The 15,667-nt window shown below is 47.3% G+C and overlaps 1 protein-coding gene across 1 annotated transcript; it reads right to left on the reverse strand.

Annotated features, from left to right (window-relative positions):
* Positions 1-7,890: 7,890 nt before the first annotated feature.
* Positions 7,891-12,491, reverse strand: Mrpl9 (mitochondrial ribosomal protein L9). The gene is made up of 7 exons (XM_050124564.1): positions 12,317-12,491; positions 12,018-12,174; positions 11,464-11,588; positions 11,265-11,315; positions 9,222-9,323; positions 8,486-8,569; positions 7,891-8,369 (listed from the first exon to the last, which is right to left on the reverse strand). Exons 1-7 carry the CDS (start codon positions 12,458-12,460, stop codon positions 8,235-8,237), a joined length of 798 nt encoding a protein of 265 aa, XP_049980521.1. The 5' UTR covers positions 12,461-12,491; the 3' UTR covers positions 7,891-8,234.
* Positions 12,492-15,667: the final 3,176 nt, after the last annotated feature.

The raw sequence follows: 15,667 nt of genomic DNA on the forward strand, positions 1-15,667 counted from the left end.
TCAGAATGGAGGGATGAACTAAGTTCAGGTTTGCATGGATTTGTGGTTGGGTCCCGGGAGGAATTAATGTGAAGAGCATCAGTGGGGGAGGCAGAAGTCAACAGTGGGCTTGGCAGCCCCTACAGCATGAGCGTGTGTGGAGAGGGTGCCACACGGCCAGTGTGGGTGGCTTTCTGGAGACATCCCCCCTTTTGACCCTCAAGCCTCAAGATAACTGAGGGCTGGGCGGCATGCCTGCACTCCCTGGACCCCAGAAAGGAGACAGGATTTAGGGTATTTTAGTTCACTTCCTGTTGCTGCGATAAAATATTCTGACCAAAGGCAGCTTGGGGAGCAGAGGGCTGCTTAGCTTAGATGTCCCAATCACAGTCTGTCACCAAGGGAAGTCAGGGTGGGAGCTCACGGCAGAGGCCACGGAGGGAAGCTCAGCCTGCTTTCTTCTAAAACCCAGGGCCCCCAGCTCAGGCCTGGCACCATCCACAGAGAGCTGGATCCTCTCATATTCATCTTCAACTAAGAAAAGCACCTCAGCCTTACCTGCAGGTCGTCTGGTGGGGCATTTTCTCTTCCCACACACCTCTAGTGTCAAGCAGATGTAAAACTAGCCAGGATAAGGAGTCTCTGCCAAGACCGCCAGCATTTAGAGCAGGCTCTTGGAACGGGAGACTTGGATCTTCTAGAGCCTTGCTATTTTCATCTCCCCTGCTCTATTTTACTTTTAGGTTTACGGAATTAGGAGCTTCTGAAAGTGCTGTTAAGACCGGATCTGACAGGAACAAACAGAGAGCTGATTCGGAGCCCAGGCACTCCAGCTCTGTCACCTAGTGACCTAAAGAGATTTCTGTGCTGGGGGTCTCATCCACCCAAGTCGGCCATAGCTCTCACTTGGATTTGCAGCAAGAAGTACTCCCTTGGGGACGATTTTCCCTAAGTCTATCTGTCATCCCTGTGATGATGCAGTTACCGAGGACCAGGACTCATTGTATATGCCTGATGCAGTCTTGGGTACACTCTTCCCTCAAGGAACTCACAGTCTGGTCTTGCTGTTCTCTCTGGGTGGAAGGAGGGCAGGAGCTAGAAACCAGGGCACCCTGTCTTCATGTTCAGGTTTCTACTGCCCTCTTGTGGGCATTGCTATGAAATCAGGAGAATTCCATTGTAGAATGAAGTCTAGCAGACGAGGAATCAGGTAGGAGTGGGGAATAAAAATACTTTATCATATTTCTTTCTAAAACTTGTTTTTGAGACAGGGTTTCTCTGTGTAGTTCTGGCTGTCCTGGAACTTCTTATGTGCACCATTGGTGACACACGCCTTTAATCCCAGCACTAGGGAGGCAGGGGCAGGTGGATCTCTGTGAGTTCGAGTCCAGCCTGATCTAAAGAGCAAGTTCTAGGACAGCCAAGACTACACAAAGAAACCCTATGGGACTGGAATTACAGATGGCTGTGAGGCACTGTGTGGTTGCTGGGCACTGAACCCAGCTCCTCTGTGAGAGCAGCAAGTGTTTTTAAATCCCCGAGCCATCTCTCCAGTTCCCCATTTTCTGATTTCTGAAGTAGAACATTTCCTAGAAAATAACAGAATCCAGCATTTCTCTTGTTGGCAGTGCTGCCTCAGTGAGCACCTACATGCTCCCTGCTCTTCCTCCTTCCCCTAAAAAAAAAAAAAAGATTTGTTCTGATTTTATGGGTATGAGTGTTTTGCATGTATGTGTGTACGTTCACCGTGTGTGTGCCTGGTTCCTGCGGAGGCCAGAAGAGGGCACGGGATCTCTCAGAATTACGAGTTATAGACAGTTGAGAACTGTCATGTGGGGTCTGGGAATTGAACCTGGTTTCTCTGCTAGAGCAGCAAGTGCTTTTAACCAAGGAGATCTCTCCAGCCCCAAGGCTGAAGAGCGTCCCTGCAGGGTTGTTTTCCCTTCATTCCTTTCTCAAGCACCAGGTTTACCACTTTCTCCTGCAGCAAAGTCCTGGGCACACCCTTCCCTCAAGGCACTCACAGTCTAGTGAGTGGAGACAGGAAGGACAGTTTTGAAATGAAACACAGCAGTCAGTGTTCTGCCGGCTGTACCAAGAGAGGTTTGGGTGTGCACCATGATGTACATTTCCCCTTCACTGGCAACTCGGAGCTAATTAGGGTGTTTAGAAGCTCTGGAGTAAAAACAAACAAGCAAACAAGACTGGGTAGTGGTGATGCATGCCTTTAATCCCAGCATTTGGGAGGCAGTCAGGCAGATCTCAGTGATTTCAAGGCCGCCCTGGTCTCTACTACCATTACACAAAGAAACCCTGTCTCGAAAAAAAAATACAAAACAAAAACCCAAACAATAACAACAACAACAACAAAAACAATAACAATGAAATCCCAAATATCTGGAGTAGAGGCCTGGTGTCCTTTTAGAACCTATCCCTAGGTTCTAAACTACTTCAAGATACTAACTTCAAGTGCTAACTCCAAGTGCCGCTAAACCTTTGGTGCTTGACTGTTCTGGCTGGGCCCTTTCCAGGACTGCCCAGCACCCACATGGGGCGTCACAACCACCTGAAACTCCAGTTCCAGGGAATCTGATGCCCTCTCCTGGACTGGGTAGGTATGCATCTGGTACACAGAAAGGCTTGCAGGCCAATTTTAAAAGCAGAATCACCTGTAGATCCCACGGCGTGGGAAGCAGACTGGTGAGTGCCAACGCCACTTTATTTTGGTTGTGGCAGCTTTCACTGTGCTGAGTGGCGATGGGGGCCTGGGAAAGGGGATGCTATTGGCGAGAAATAGGCTTGAGAAATTAATGTATCAGGTTTCATAAAGGATGTGGCTACAGGTAATCAATACACTGGAGAAAGACAATAAAAGCTAAGGGTGATTGATCACCAATTAAAAGCTAAGTGTTTGAAGCCCTCAAGTTACAAAGGCAAATCTGTAAGACAGGGCTCTGTGGAACTCTCTCTCCAGCCTTACAAAGGTGCTCACATCTCCTGCATATAAAGGACACAAAACACTGAGCCTGGAGCCCAGACTTGATAATGCTTCCCATCAAATTCCCTCTCATCCTTTGGGCCTGCAAAAGTGTTTTTGTTAATGGTACCACTGCTCCCTGGAAAGACAGTTCTTTCTTCTTTCCCCTTCCTGTTTTTGTGTGGGAATATACATGTGTGCAGATGCACATGTGTGCATGTGTGCACAGAGGCCAGAGGGCAACATCGTTGTCTTCCGTAATCGCTTCTCCACCTTGTGCGCCTGGCTTTTTACCTGGGTGCTGAGGGTATAAACTCAGGCCCTCACACGTGCACTGACTTACCGACTGAGCCACCTCCCCAAACCCTCACATGCTCCTTTTAAAATTTATCCCAAGTCGAACACCCGAGTGGGACACTGGGGATCCCCGCGGAGATAATGGACTCCTAAAAGCTGCTCTTGACATCTGCAGATGTGGCACTTTGAGTGCTGTCTCACCCAGAGGACAAATAAAGGCAAACCCCAAATAAACAAAAGCCAGTTATGAGCCCCCTAAGAGAAAAAAAAAAAAAAAAAAAAAAAAAAAGGACCTTGCCAGGCTGGGTATGGTGGCACTTTAATCTGTTGGACTAGAAGTCCAAATGTCAGGGAGGAGTTGCTCCAGACAGCACTCACATAACCACAAATTGATGCAAAAGCAAGAGGATTTGTATTCTGTCATGACAGGGTCCTTCAGGTTCGGGATATGAAGGACAACGATAGCTGTTACAGTCCATCTTTTAAAGCAAAAAGCCACAGACACAAGGGGGTGTGTGACCTGTAGGTTGTTTTCCACCTTATTGGATTGGCTTATTCAAAGGGTTATTATCAGTGATTGGTCTATTCCAGGACAGGAGAATAGCTACGTGATAAGGGAAACATCTGTAGGGGCGGCTGTTCCTTTTGTGAACTGCTGACATTCTAAGTTTGGCATATGAGCCAACTACAGGTATCCTGTTCTAAGCAAACGGGATGTTCTCATGAGAGCAGGCTGGCTGCAGGTCCTGAGGGGGTCCTGAGGGTCTCAAGCAAACAGGCTGTTCTCATGGGAACAGCCGACTGCAGGTCCTGAAAATCTTTCAAACAGGATGTTCTCACGGGAGCAGGCCAGCTGCGGGTTCTGGGGGGGGGGGGCAGAGGGTCTTTCAAATCTCAGCACTTGGGAGGCAGAGGCAGGCAGATCTCTGTGAGTTCAAGGCCAGTCTGGTCTACAGAATGAGTTCCAGGACAGCCAGGGCTAACAAAGAGATCCTGTCCCCCAAAACTGAGAGATAGAGAGATAGATAAGATATAGAGAAATATAAGACAGATAGATATAGATATGTAGGTAGGTAGGTAGATAGACAGATAGACAGATATAGACATTGATTGAACGCCTCACCTTAGGGAAACCAGAGAGCTTAGCCAGCACTGTACCATGTGCAGGCTGGGGATGGAAAGAGGAGAGTTGGGTGTGGAAGCCAAGGACACAGGACTGAGGAGAGCAGGGTTACACCATCTGTAACTAGTAAGTCAGCAAGTAGCCTTCCTCCATGGTTTCTGCTTGAGTTACTCCCGACCTCCCTCAATGATAGACTGTTCGCTGCATTAGCCATTTCCTCCCGGACATTGCCTTTGGTCGGCAACAGGGAGGGAACTAGAAGAGCGTGCCAGAGAACATCACCAAATGGTTATACTCCCTTAGGGAACCCCTAAGACATCTTTTAAAAATAGATTTTATTCTTATGTGCATTGCTATTTTGCCCACATGTACTTCAGTGTGAAGGTGCCAGATTCACTGGAATTGGAGCTGCAGACAGTTGTGAGCTGCCATGTGGGTGCTGGGAATTGAACCCAGGTCCTCTGGAAGAGCAGCCAGTGTTCTTAACCGCTGAGTGTTCTCTCCAGCCCCCCCCCCCCAAAGACATCTTTACTGGTGTGATAACTGTCTCTCCATTTAGGTTTTGAGACCTTTGACTGACATCCTATAGTTTTCCTTTGTGTGTGCACATGTGCATGCGGGTACATGTTCATGTGTGTGCACACGCAGAACCACAGGTCAGTGTGGTTCTTTGCCTCATTCATTCTCTACCTCATTTTTTGATCAGGGTTTCTGACCGAATCTAGGATTCACCTGCCAGTGAGACTGGTTGGCCAGTAACCCTGGGAATCTACAGGTTTGCATTTAGATAGTTTTCCCATACAGCCCAGAAGCACCTGCCCAGAGAGGGCTAGACCCTCCTGCATCCACTAGCAACCAAGACAATGCCCACAGGCCAAGCTGACCCAACAATCCCTCAACCGAGATCCCCTTCTCGGAAGACTCTAGGATGTGTTAACAATTAAAGCTAATAATGCCGGGCGGTGGTGGTGGTGCACGCCTTTAATCCCAGCACTCGGGAGGCAGAGGCAGGCAAATCTCTGTGAGTTCGAGACCAGCCTGGTCTACAAGAGCTAGTTCCAGGGCCGGCTCCAAAAAAACCACAGAGAAACCCTGTCTCGAAAAAAAAAAAAAATTAAAGCTAATAGTACATATGCCCACATTTATTTGTTTAGTTATTGAGCAGGGTTTCTCTGTGTAGCCCTGGCTGTCCTGGAACTCACTTTGTAGATAAGGCTGGCCTCAAACTTGGAGATCCACCCGATATTTGCCTGCCTCTGCCTACTGAGTGCCAGGATCAAAGGCATACGACACCATGCTCGGCCCTTTCTTTTTTGGAGACAGAGCCTCAATATAGCCCAGGCTATTCTCAAACTTCCAACCCTCCTGCCCTAGTCTCCTGAATATTAAGCTTACAGGCATCCACCGCAGCTAGCCCACTTCCCTCAGAAGTCCTACCATTTCCATGACACTTAATGTGAGTGCTGGCTTTCCCCATGCTTCCCAGAGCCGTCCCATAGAAAGTAACACCAAGTGGTACCCGTTTGCCATCTGGAGACCCTGGAAAGATAGTGTGTAATTCAGGGAGGCTTCAGCTCAGGAGAGCTGACGGTGTAAGCTCTCAGTTCAACAGACACAAAGGGAAGCCTCGGCTCAAGCAGATGGGAAGCCAAATGGAAAACATTTCTTTTCCTGCCGGCTTTATTAAGGTCAGTTTTTCCACGAGCGGGTAGAAGGCAGAGTGGTTTACTTTGCTCCTCCCACACTGGCTTTACTGGGTTGCCTGCTTCTGCTTCAGAATTTCAGAAATTCTGTGGCAAGGTCACTTGAAGACATGTTTTAAAAGTTTTGGGCAATTTTATACACGGATACCATGAATTTTGATTGTATTTAATCCCCTTACCATTTTGTCTCTCTCCCACTACTGACCCCGTATTTCCCCCAACCAATCATGTCTACTTCCATGTCTTTTATTTTTAAGAAAATAACCATGCAAAGTGTTTTGCTTACATGTATGTATGGGCATCATATGCATGCCTTGTGTGACCAGAGACAGAAGAGGGCATTGGATCCCCTGAAGCTGGAGCTATGGGTGGTTGTGAGCTGCCATGTAGGTGCTGGGAACTGAACCTGGGTTCTCTGCAAGAACAAGTGCTCTAACCAGTAAGCTACCTCTCCAGCCCCGTCTTTTAAAAAATGCTGACATGTAGAGGTGCCTACCATGCGCCTGCAGTGCCTGCAAGGCCAGAAAAGGGCAGTGCAGGAGCACCTCTCTCAGCTGCTGAGCCACCTCTTCAGCCCTTCATGCTTTCTTGCTGTTTTGAGACATGGTCTAACTGTACAGCTCTGGCTGACCCGCAACTGCTTCCGTAGACCAAGCTGGCCCCAAAGTCAGCGAGATCTCCTGCCTCTGCCTCGAGTGCTGGGGTTGAACATGTGTGCAGGTTTTGTGCAGGTAACAGGAGTCACTGCTATTCACTACAGCTAAGCCATGTCTCTAGTTTCTGGCACTCCTCCCGCCCACCTGCTCCCAGTCTTACAATCATCTTGTCTTACTCCTTGATATTCCCTAGTCTTACACGAAGTGATAGGAATACCCGATTCAGGGATGAGCATTCAACAGTCATTTCACACTTAAAACAAGTATTTTTTTTTTTTTGGTGTCTGATTTTTTAAAAATGATTTGTTCATTTTTATGTGCATTGGTGTTTTGCCTATATGCATGTCTGTGTGAGGGTGTCAGATATCCTGGAGCTGGAGTTAGACTGTTGTGAGCCACCATGTGGTTGCTGGGCATTTAACTCAGGACCTCTGGAAGAGCAGCCAGTGCTCTTAAAATCGCCACGCCATCTCTCCAGCCCCTTCACAATTACGTTTAAGTCCTTACACTCTTGCTGCTCTCAGCTGTGGCCAGGCAAACTTTTTGTCGTGGGCAAAGGTTAATGCAGAGACTAGAACTGAAAGTAAGTGCTTTTAACAAACGTGTGTGGGGCTGGGTGGTGGCGCAGGCCTTTAATCCCAGCACTGAAGAGACAGAGGCAGAGGCTGGCAGATCTCTGTGCGTTCAAGGCCAGCCTGGTCTGGACAATGAGTTCTAAGTTCTACACAGAGAAACCCTGTCCAAACCAAACCAAACCAAACCAAACCAAACCAAACCAAACCAAACCAAACCCAACCCATGTATGGGGCTGGTCGGAGGTAGCACATGGCATTAATTAAGCACCTTAGGCTTATCTTTGGTCTGGAAGTCAGGGCTTCTTTATGAAATGTGAGGAGCTGGTTAAGAAATTTATACAGAAATTCTTTCTTCTTTTAAGCTTCTTTAATCCAACTCCACTTTCCCCACCAACCATCCTTAGGCCTGATTCAGATCTTCATGAAATTCACTGCCTCACTCACACGGAGACAGAAAGTTCTAAGAGCAAACATGACTGGCTACAGCAGTCTGCTCAGGGCAACCACAGGACACAGTGACCGCGCTTTCCTCCACGGTGCAGGACGCCTTACCTGGATATCCTGCTCATACCAACTCAAGTCCAGTTCAACGGCTCTTTATTTCTGCATGAGACACAGTCTGGATGAGAACACAGCCATTTTAGGCACAATGGCTCAGCCCTTCACTGGTTCCCAAAGACTCTCCAACGGAAGGAAGGGCTAAGAAGACTGTTGCAGTTCACTGATACTCATTTATGACATCTACTGCCTGCAGAGATGGCCGTGGTGACTGCGAGGTGACAAACACAGCGAGCCTTACATGTCCAGTCTGCTGAGTCCACGTTCTCTAGGATCCATGCTTGCTCAGGGCTGGGACAGCCTCATGTGCTGGCCTGCTTCGCTCCAATGCTCCTCTGACTGCTTCGTTTTGGAGGCAGAGGACATTCAGGCTGCCTGGGAGCTGGTGGTGGCCACGCTCTTGGCAGCCTGCTGGGCTAACCACCGCTTGTATCTTTTGGTTTTGGGCTTCTGAAAGAGCACTACGGACATAGGAACCCTTACAGTGTCGAGTCCATTTACCTGAACACACATTAAAAAGAGGAATAGCCAGAGATCAGTCAGGCAGAACTGACACCACCCGATCAGCTTCTCATGCTGACTCTTCTCCCAATCAAAAGAGAATCCCTGAAACTCACGGTCACGTCACACCAGTACTCGCCCCAACGCGTGATAGGCTCCTCGGGTAACTTCAGAGCACGCGGGGCAACCACAACACCAAGCTGGAAGATAGAACCAACCACAGATAAACCAGCGGTTCTCAACCTTCCTAATGCTGCGACCCTCTAATAAAGTCCCTCATGTTGTGGTGACCCCAACCATAACATTATTCTGTTGCTACTCATAGCTGTAATTTTGCTACTGTTATGAATCGTAATGTAAATATTTGATATGCAGGGTGAGAACCGCTGAGATAAAGCCTTTAACTTCAGCCTTCAGGTAACCTGCACAGTTCCCCACATCTGGGGAAATGATTCTGGCTGACCTTGGGAAGGAACAAAAGCCCACAGATGAAGATGACAGCAGACAGGCTCAGTCTTTCTCAGCAAAGGTGGCAAGTTTATAAACATTACAAACAGAACAGGTCTTGAGACCAACACTGCTTTCTACACAAAAGTAACAATTCTCTAGTAAGTCACATATCCCCAGGCTCCTCCTAGCTAGAGATAAAATAAATTGCTTTTTCCTATTAGTCTTTAAATCTGTAACTACTTTACTTCCTAGCTACATTCCTCTTTTCTCCCTGCAAATCAAACAAGAGTAATTAATTCCCAACTCTAGCTGGGAAAACCATTTTATAGGAAAGGGTTCAATCCTGGGTCTGTCTAGGGGTGGCTCTGACCCAAGGGGACACTTAAGTTTGGGAGCACTCACATTCTTGAAGAAATGGCGGGCAACTATCTCAGGGTTCAGTTCCCATTTGACGTTGTTCTTCATGCCCACCTCTAGATGACAGCTTCTCAGAAATTTCACTGTCTAAAAAGAATCACAAATCAGGGCTGTGTCAGCAGAAGTCAGAGCCAGAGTCACAGCATCTGGGACTTCAGGAAAAGCTCATCATTTCTGCCCTGCAGCTAGGACAGGTGAAAACAAAACACTCATGGGGGAAAACAAACAAACAAACCCGGAACATCCTTTTTTCTCAACTCTGATATAGAAAAAAGATATTTTCCAAGACTTCATAGGGGATTTCATCCATACCCTGCTGTTTTTAGGCAAAGAGAAAGTAATGCATTAAACTAGGGCTTAGGGCTGGCAAAATGGCTCGGAGGGTAAAGGTACCTGCTGCCAAGAACCATGACCTGAGTCTGACCCCAGGGTCCACACAGAGGAAGGAGAGAACTGACTCATGAGAGCTGTCCCCTGGACTGCACATGTGCCCTGACCCCACACACATGAACACAATAACCTTAGGGTCATCTAGGAAGGCTCCTGGTATATTTTGGGATGCAGTGACTTTTAACTTGACATTTATGGAATTTCAAGTCTTTCACACGCCATCACTGCTTTTCCTACTTATAAAATGATTATTTGTATAAACTACTTCAAGAGTCGAGCTATTTTTGTACATCTTGTCCCAACCCTCTTTCCAGTCATATATTTTCTAATACTACACAATACATATTTCTACTTCAGGCAGACTGTGCTATCCTCATTTAAAAATACGCCCTAGAGGGCTGGAGAGTTGGCTCAGTGGCTAAGAACATTGCCTATTCTTCCAAAGGTCCTGAGTTCAATTCCCGGCAACCACATGGTGGCTCACAACCATCTGTAATGAGGTCTGGCGCCCTCTTCTGGCCTGCAGACATACACACAGACAGAATATTGCATGCATAATAAATAAATAAATATTTAAAAAAAATACGCCCTAGAGCTGAGATGTGTGCCTAACATACATAGGCCCGAGTTTGATCCCAGCATCCATTTGTGGTACACGTCTGTGTAGGTGGAGTTTCTCTGTGTCCCAGCAGCTATCCAAATAACCACTCAGAGACATTACTAATGATAAATGTAAGCCCCAGTGAGCTCTTACAATTTAAACGAACCATCTCTATTAATCTGTGTGCTACCCCAGGCTCGTTTACCTCATCTGTGAGCTTCCCATGTTGCTGCTTCTTTATCCGGCTCGCAAACTCCACCCTTATTCCCAGCATTCTCTCTGCCCTGAAAATCCTGCCTAGCTATCAGCCAATCAGCTTTTTATTAACCCAATCACAAGCACACATCTGTAGCCTACCAACTGAAGGGAAGAGGAAGGAGGATTAGGTCAGGCTGCCCTTGGTCCTACACAGAATTCAAGGCCAGTTTGCCTCCCACCCCAACAAATGTACCTTAAAAATTCACATATTTCCTAGTTTGCCCAAAACCTACTAATTTGAAAAGGCCTAATTTAATATTATGTATGGAAAAAAAGTTTCCCTCCCCCCAGTAACTCCAGTCCCCCTAGAGTCCACTTGCTGCCTGCTTTAATGCCTGTAGTTTACGGTTTACCTTCTCATGCGTCTATATTCTCTTGTCTGTCCTCACCTTATACTTTCCCACAGATCCTGATTCCCAGACTGGTGATTCCCTCAAAAGCTACTGCATTTTTGGCAAAAAAAAAAAAAAAAAAATTCCCAGGACAAAGATGTCTTCAAATGTTGTACTTCTAATGCAAGAAATTAACAAATTAAAAATTTGGCACATTTTTCTAAAAAAAAAAAAAAAAAAAAAAAAAAAAAAAAAAGAAAAAAAAAAGCCTTTAATCCCAGCACTCAGGAGGGGGAGGCAGGCAGATATGAGTTTGGGGCCAGCCTGGCCTATAGAGTGAGTTCCAGGACGGCCAGGACACTCTTGCTCTCATCCCTTGTGGAACAGTGAGGAGGCTCTCAGGAGGCTGGCAACGGTTGTAAGGGGCAGTAACAATTCCCTACTCACTGCCTCTCCTGCCTTCGTCTGGATCTTCTCCAGTTTGCCTTCTTGTCGCAGCTACAAAAGACAAAACCAAGTAGAAGAAATGAGCCCACATTGAGCAGTAACAGTCCGACCACACCGGGCTTCCTCCAGTTCCCCACTGGAAGAAGACATCCCCAGCAAGAACCTTCATGTTTTATTCCTCCAAATCCTTTGAGCTCACCAATTTCTCTTCTTCAAACAACTTCTTGTTTTCAGGGGATGCATACACAGCCAGTCCCTGAGAAAGGAGTTTATTGCGACCCACAGACTTCTTCACCAAGACCAGATCGCCCCGCACTCCAATTTCTGCCAATGAGAACGGGAACAGACGAAAAGTCTGCAGGAGTTCCTAGCCACACAGAGGACCTGAGTTTGGACGTGGTCCGTAACCTTAGCACCATGGGGAGGCAACGGCTCTAGCCTCTGGCCTATGCACACGCTCACACCATACATTTATTAGGAACTACACTTGTCACAAGTCTAGTTTAAAAACTGGTGTAGACTGAGTTGTTCAATCAAAGGATTTCATTATTTGTGATGCAAACTGTTGGCTTCTCTCTTTACAACTAACAGTGTTGCACACGCGTTTTAATTTTCCGTGCTGGAGGTCATTATTTAAGTCACACACACACCGGAGCCACTAAGTAGTAAACATAAGGCAAACAAACGAGAGGCGGGAAGAGCTAACATTATATAGCAGCAACCCCGTGGGTCAGCATCCGGGTCCAGGCTTACCGTCCACTGACTGCGTGAGGATGAGCTCCAGGGGGTCTTTGGGCCGGTGTTTGGTGTCCTCCAGCAGCTTATACACGCGGTGCCGCCGGTGCAGGAGCGGCTTCCGGCCCTCCCCGGCCAGCGGCACCTTCCACCAGCGCTCCACGATGACCGTGCTCTGGCGGCCGGGGGCTGGGGTGAGCGAGCGTCCAGGAACACCCGCCACCCCGCCACCCGCATCCCAAGGAGAGCCCGCCAGCCACCCCACGGAGCGGCCCCTGCCGCTCTCAATCCGTCCCCAAGCCCCAGTCGGCCCTCACCCGGTAATGAGACAGACTGAAGTCACGCCCCGGGGTGCCCCCTTCCATTCGCGCCCGGAGTAGCTCCCCGACGCCTCGCTGCCGCAGCCAAGCAGCGCCAGCCCACAACAGGGCCTGACCCCGGCTAGCCACGGAGGCGGCCATGACTCCGGCGCTGAGACAGAGGAAGGGCCCCGCGCAGGCGCAGTCGAGGCCTCTGGGCTGCCCGCGGCGCGCCTGAGCTGCAGGGCTGGAGGCTCTGCTGAGACCCGGGAACCCGGAATGGAACGGCGACAGGAGAGTCGGGAAACCTGCTGTTTATTTTCGTCACCTCTTTTCACAGATAATGCAATGAGCATTAAGCAGACTGACAAAAAAAAAAAAAAAAAAAAAAAAAAAAAAAAAAAAAAAAAAAAAAAAAAAAAAAAAAAAAAGCACCTTTTCTTGAGCTTCACTTAAAAAAGAGGCATAGGGGGCGCGGTGGTGCCTGCTTGTAATCTTTCTACAGGATAGTTTCCGGGGCTGGTGAGATGGCTCAGTGGTTAAGGGCATTGCCTGCTCTTTCGGAGGTCCTGAGTTCAATTCCCAGCAACCACATGGTGGCTCACAGCCATCTGTAATGACGTCTGGTGCCCTCTTCTGGCCTGCAGGCATACAGACAGAAAGTTGTATACATAATAAATGAAAAAAATATAAAAAAAATAAAATAAAACAAGCCAAAAAAAAAAAAAGGATAGTTTCCAGGCTAACCTGATTTACACCGAACTCTGGGCCAGCGAGATCAACAAAAATAATTTAATAATAATAATAATAATTAATGATAACAATAAAAATGGATTTAGTTCTACTTGTTGAGCTCATTTGTAATTTTGACGTTATAATTTCTGAATACTAAAAGAATATGGATGCCGCTATCAATTTTCCTTTGAGTATCTAAAGGGTGGGATCCTCTAAAAGCTCTGCTGACTCTCCCTGATATTGTTACATGATAGTATTTTGGCTAACATTGCAGGAGACATAAACTACAGAGAAAAAGAAACTACTGTAAGGCCCACACAATTCCTTCTGTGGAGTCTTTGTTCTGGATAGATTATAAAAACGGGACGGAAGAGGGTCTATAGTCTGTGGAAAGAGGCACTATGCTTCATTGCATGTGCCATTAAGCAGACTGACCTACATGCATCTCCTTGGTTTCCAGGGCAACAATCTTCCCCTCCACACACACTAAGTGTATGGAATAGGACTCTTCTAAGTATCCGCTCTCTTGATGTTCCTGGTTCATTTTATGGCTGTTATTTATATATCAGTGATGTTTAAATTTCTCACCTAGACTGCCTAAAAATTTCACATAGGAATGGATATCCAGCATCTTCTTGCTCTCTTAGATGTCAAACAGACTTTTGTTTTGTTTTTTTGTTTTTGTTTTTTGAGACAGGGTTTCTCTGTACCTTTGGAGCCTGTCCTGGACCTAGCCCTTGTAGACCAGGCTGGTCTCAAACTCACATTGATCTGCCTGCTTCTGCCTCCCAAGTGCTGGGATTAAAGGCGCTTGCCACCACCGCCTGGCCTAGTCAGTCAAACAGACATTTTAAAGTTAATAAGCAGTTTATACCCTTTTCTTCCCAAGCTGCCCTACAGGCAGACTTTCCATTTCAGTCGATATCGCCATTTTGTTGTTTGCTTTGTTTTTTGACACAAATTTTTTATTACTGTAATGATTGTGCTGTCTCTTTAAGAGACAAGCCACGCCCACTCCCTCCCCCATCCGCTGAGGCAGGCTGATCTTCAGCTTCCGGCCTGAGCTCGCTCTCTTTCCCGTCTGAGAGGCAGCTTCACTTCTGCCTCTTTTCCCACTTTTCCCCTTCCCCCCTTTCTGTCTCTCTCCCCTCCCCCCCCTCTCCTCCCTCTTCCCTCTTCTCTCTCCCCTCCCCTCCCCTCTTTCCTCTCTGTCTCTCTCTCTGCTCCTCTTCTCCCTCCATAACCTCTCCAATAAATATTCAACCTCACTCTGCATGTCGTGCATATCCATGTCTGTCTCTTGCCCGCCTGCCAAGTGTCTCCCTGCCTGGGACTATGGTGCCACTGCTCAGGGATGAGCAGCCATCTCTGCCTGGGACTGGTTGCTCTCAGGGCCAGCTGTCTGCCGCCACATGGCCCGCTACCACCATTTGGGGACCTACAGCATTTCTGCTGCCTGCTGCCGCCGGGGATCCTGCAGCATTTTTAATTTTTCCAACATTTGGTGCTAACAGTTACATTCACCTTATTGTTTTGAGACGGTGTCGTTTCTCCCTTCTTCTCCTCCCTCTAACCCCCTCCCGTGTACCTTTCCTTGCTCTTGCTTTCTCAAATTCAAGGCTTCTTTCCCCTCATTTGTTGTTATTTATATGTGTGTGTGTATATATGTAAGTGCAGCCTGCTCAGTCTGTATAATGTTACTTGTATGTGTATGTTTTCAGAGCCGGCCATTTGGTTCTGGCTAACAACTGGTGTGCCCTTCTCCAGGGAAGACTTTCTTGTTCTTCGTCTAGGGCTGAGGCCTTGCAAGCCTTCTCCTTTCTCATGGGCATGGAAACCTCCTTCAGGTCTTGTTTAGGCAGTCCTGTCAGTGAGACTTTGCGGATGGAGCTTCCCTGACATTTCTAGGAGACACTATCTCATAGCAAACTTCTTGTTCCTTTGACTCTTATGATCTTTCTGCCTCTTCTTCTACAACAAAGGTTCTCAACCTCCTAATGCTGCACTCCTTTAATACAGTTCCTCATATTGTGTGACCTCCAATCGTAAACTTATTTCTTTACTACTGTAATTTTGCAACTGTTATGAATTGTTATGGAAATATCTGATATGTGACCCTTCTGAAAGGGCCATTTGACTCCAAAGGAGTTGTGACCCCTGCTCCTCCCAGGCTGAGAACCTCTTCTACAACAGTTCTTAAACTTTAGGTGAAGTTATGTTATAGATGGATCGGTTGGAACTGCATTTTGGTGGCTGTGGTTTTTTGGAATGATGTCTACCTGTTACAGAGATGTTCCTTGATGAGAACCAAGAATTACACTTCTCTGTGGACGTGAGGATAAAGTAAAATTAGAACGTAGCTAGAGAGTGTGCTGATTTAGTAAGGAGGAGGATACAGGTTCTCCAAGATCCACGACCTCACTAGCCCTGGGAAGGCTGGGTTTCAGTACCAGGTGTGATTTCCCTCTTGTTGAGAAGACCTTAAGTACGATTAGAGTTGTTGATTACCTTCAACATATGTATGACACGTTGGCCACTGTTATGATTCGTAGGCATCACAGTGGGTAGAATTATCAGTTGCCTCCCTCCTTTGGAAGCTTGCGTGGCACCTTCCCATACCATGAAACCTAGGAG

Source organism: Alexandromys fortis, unplaced genomic scaffold (assembly GCF_014885135.2).
Source record: "Alexandromys fortis isolate MF-2015 unplaced genomic scaffold, M_Fortis_MF-2015_v1.1 scaffold_218, whole genome shotgun sequence".
Taxonomy (NCBI): domain Eukaryota; kingdom Metazoa; phylum Chordata; class Mammalia; order Rodentia; family Cricetidae; genus Alexandromys; species Alexandromys fortis.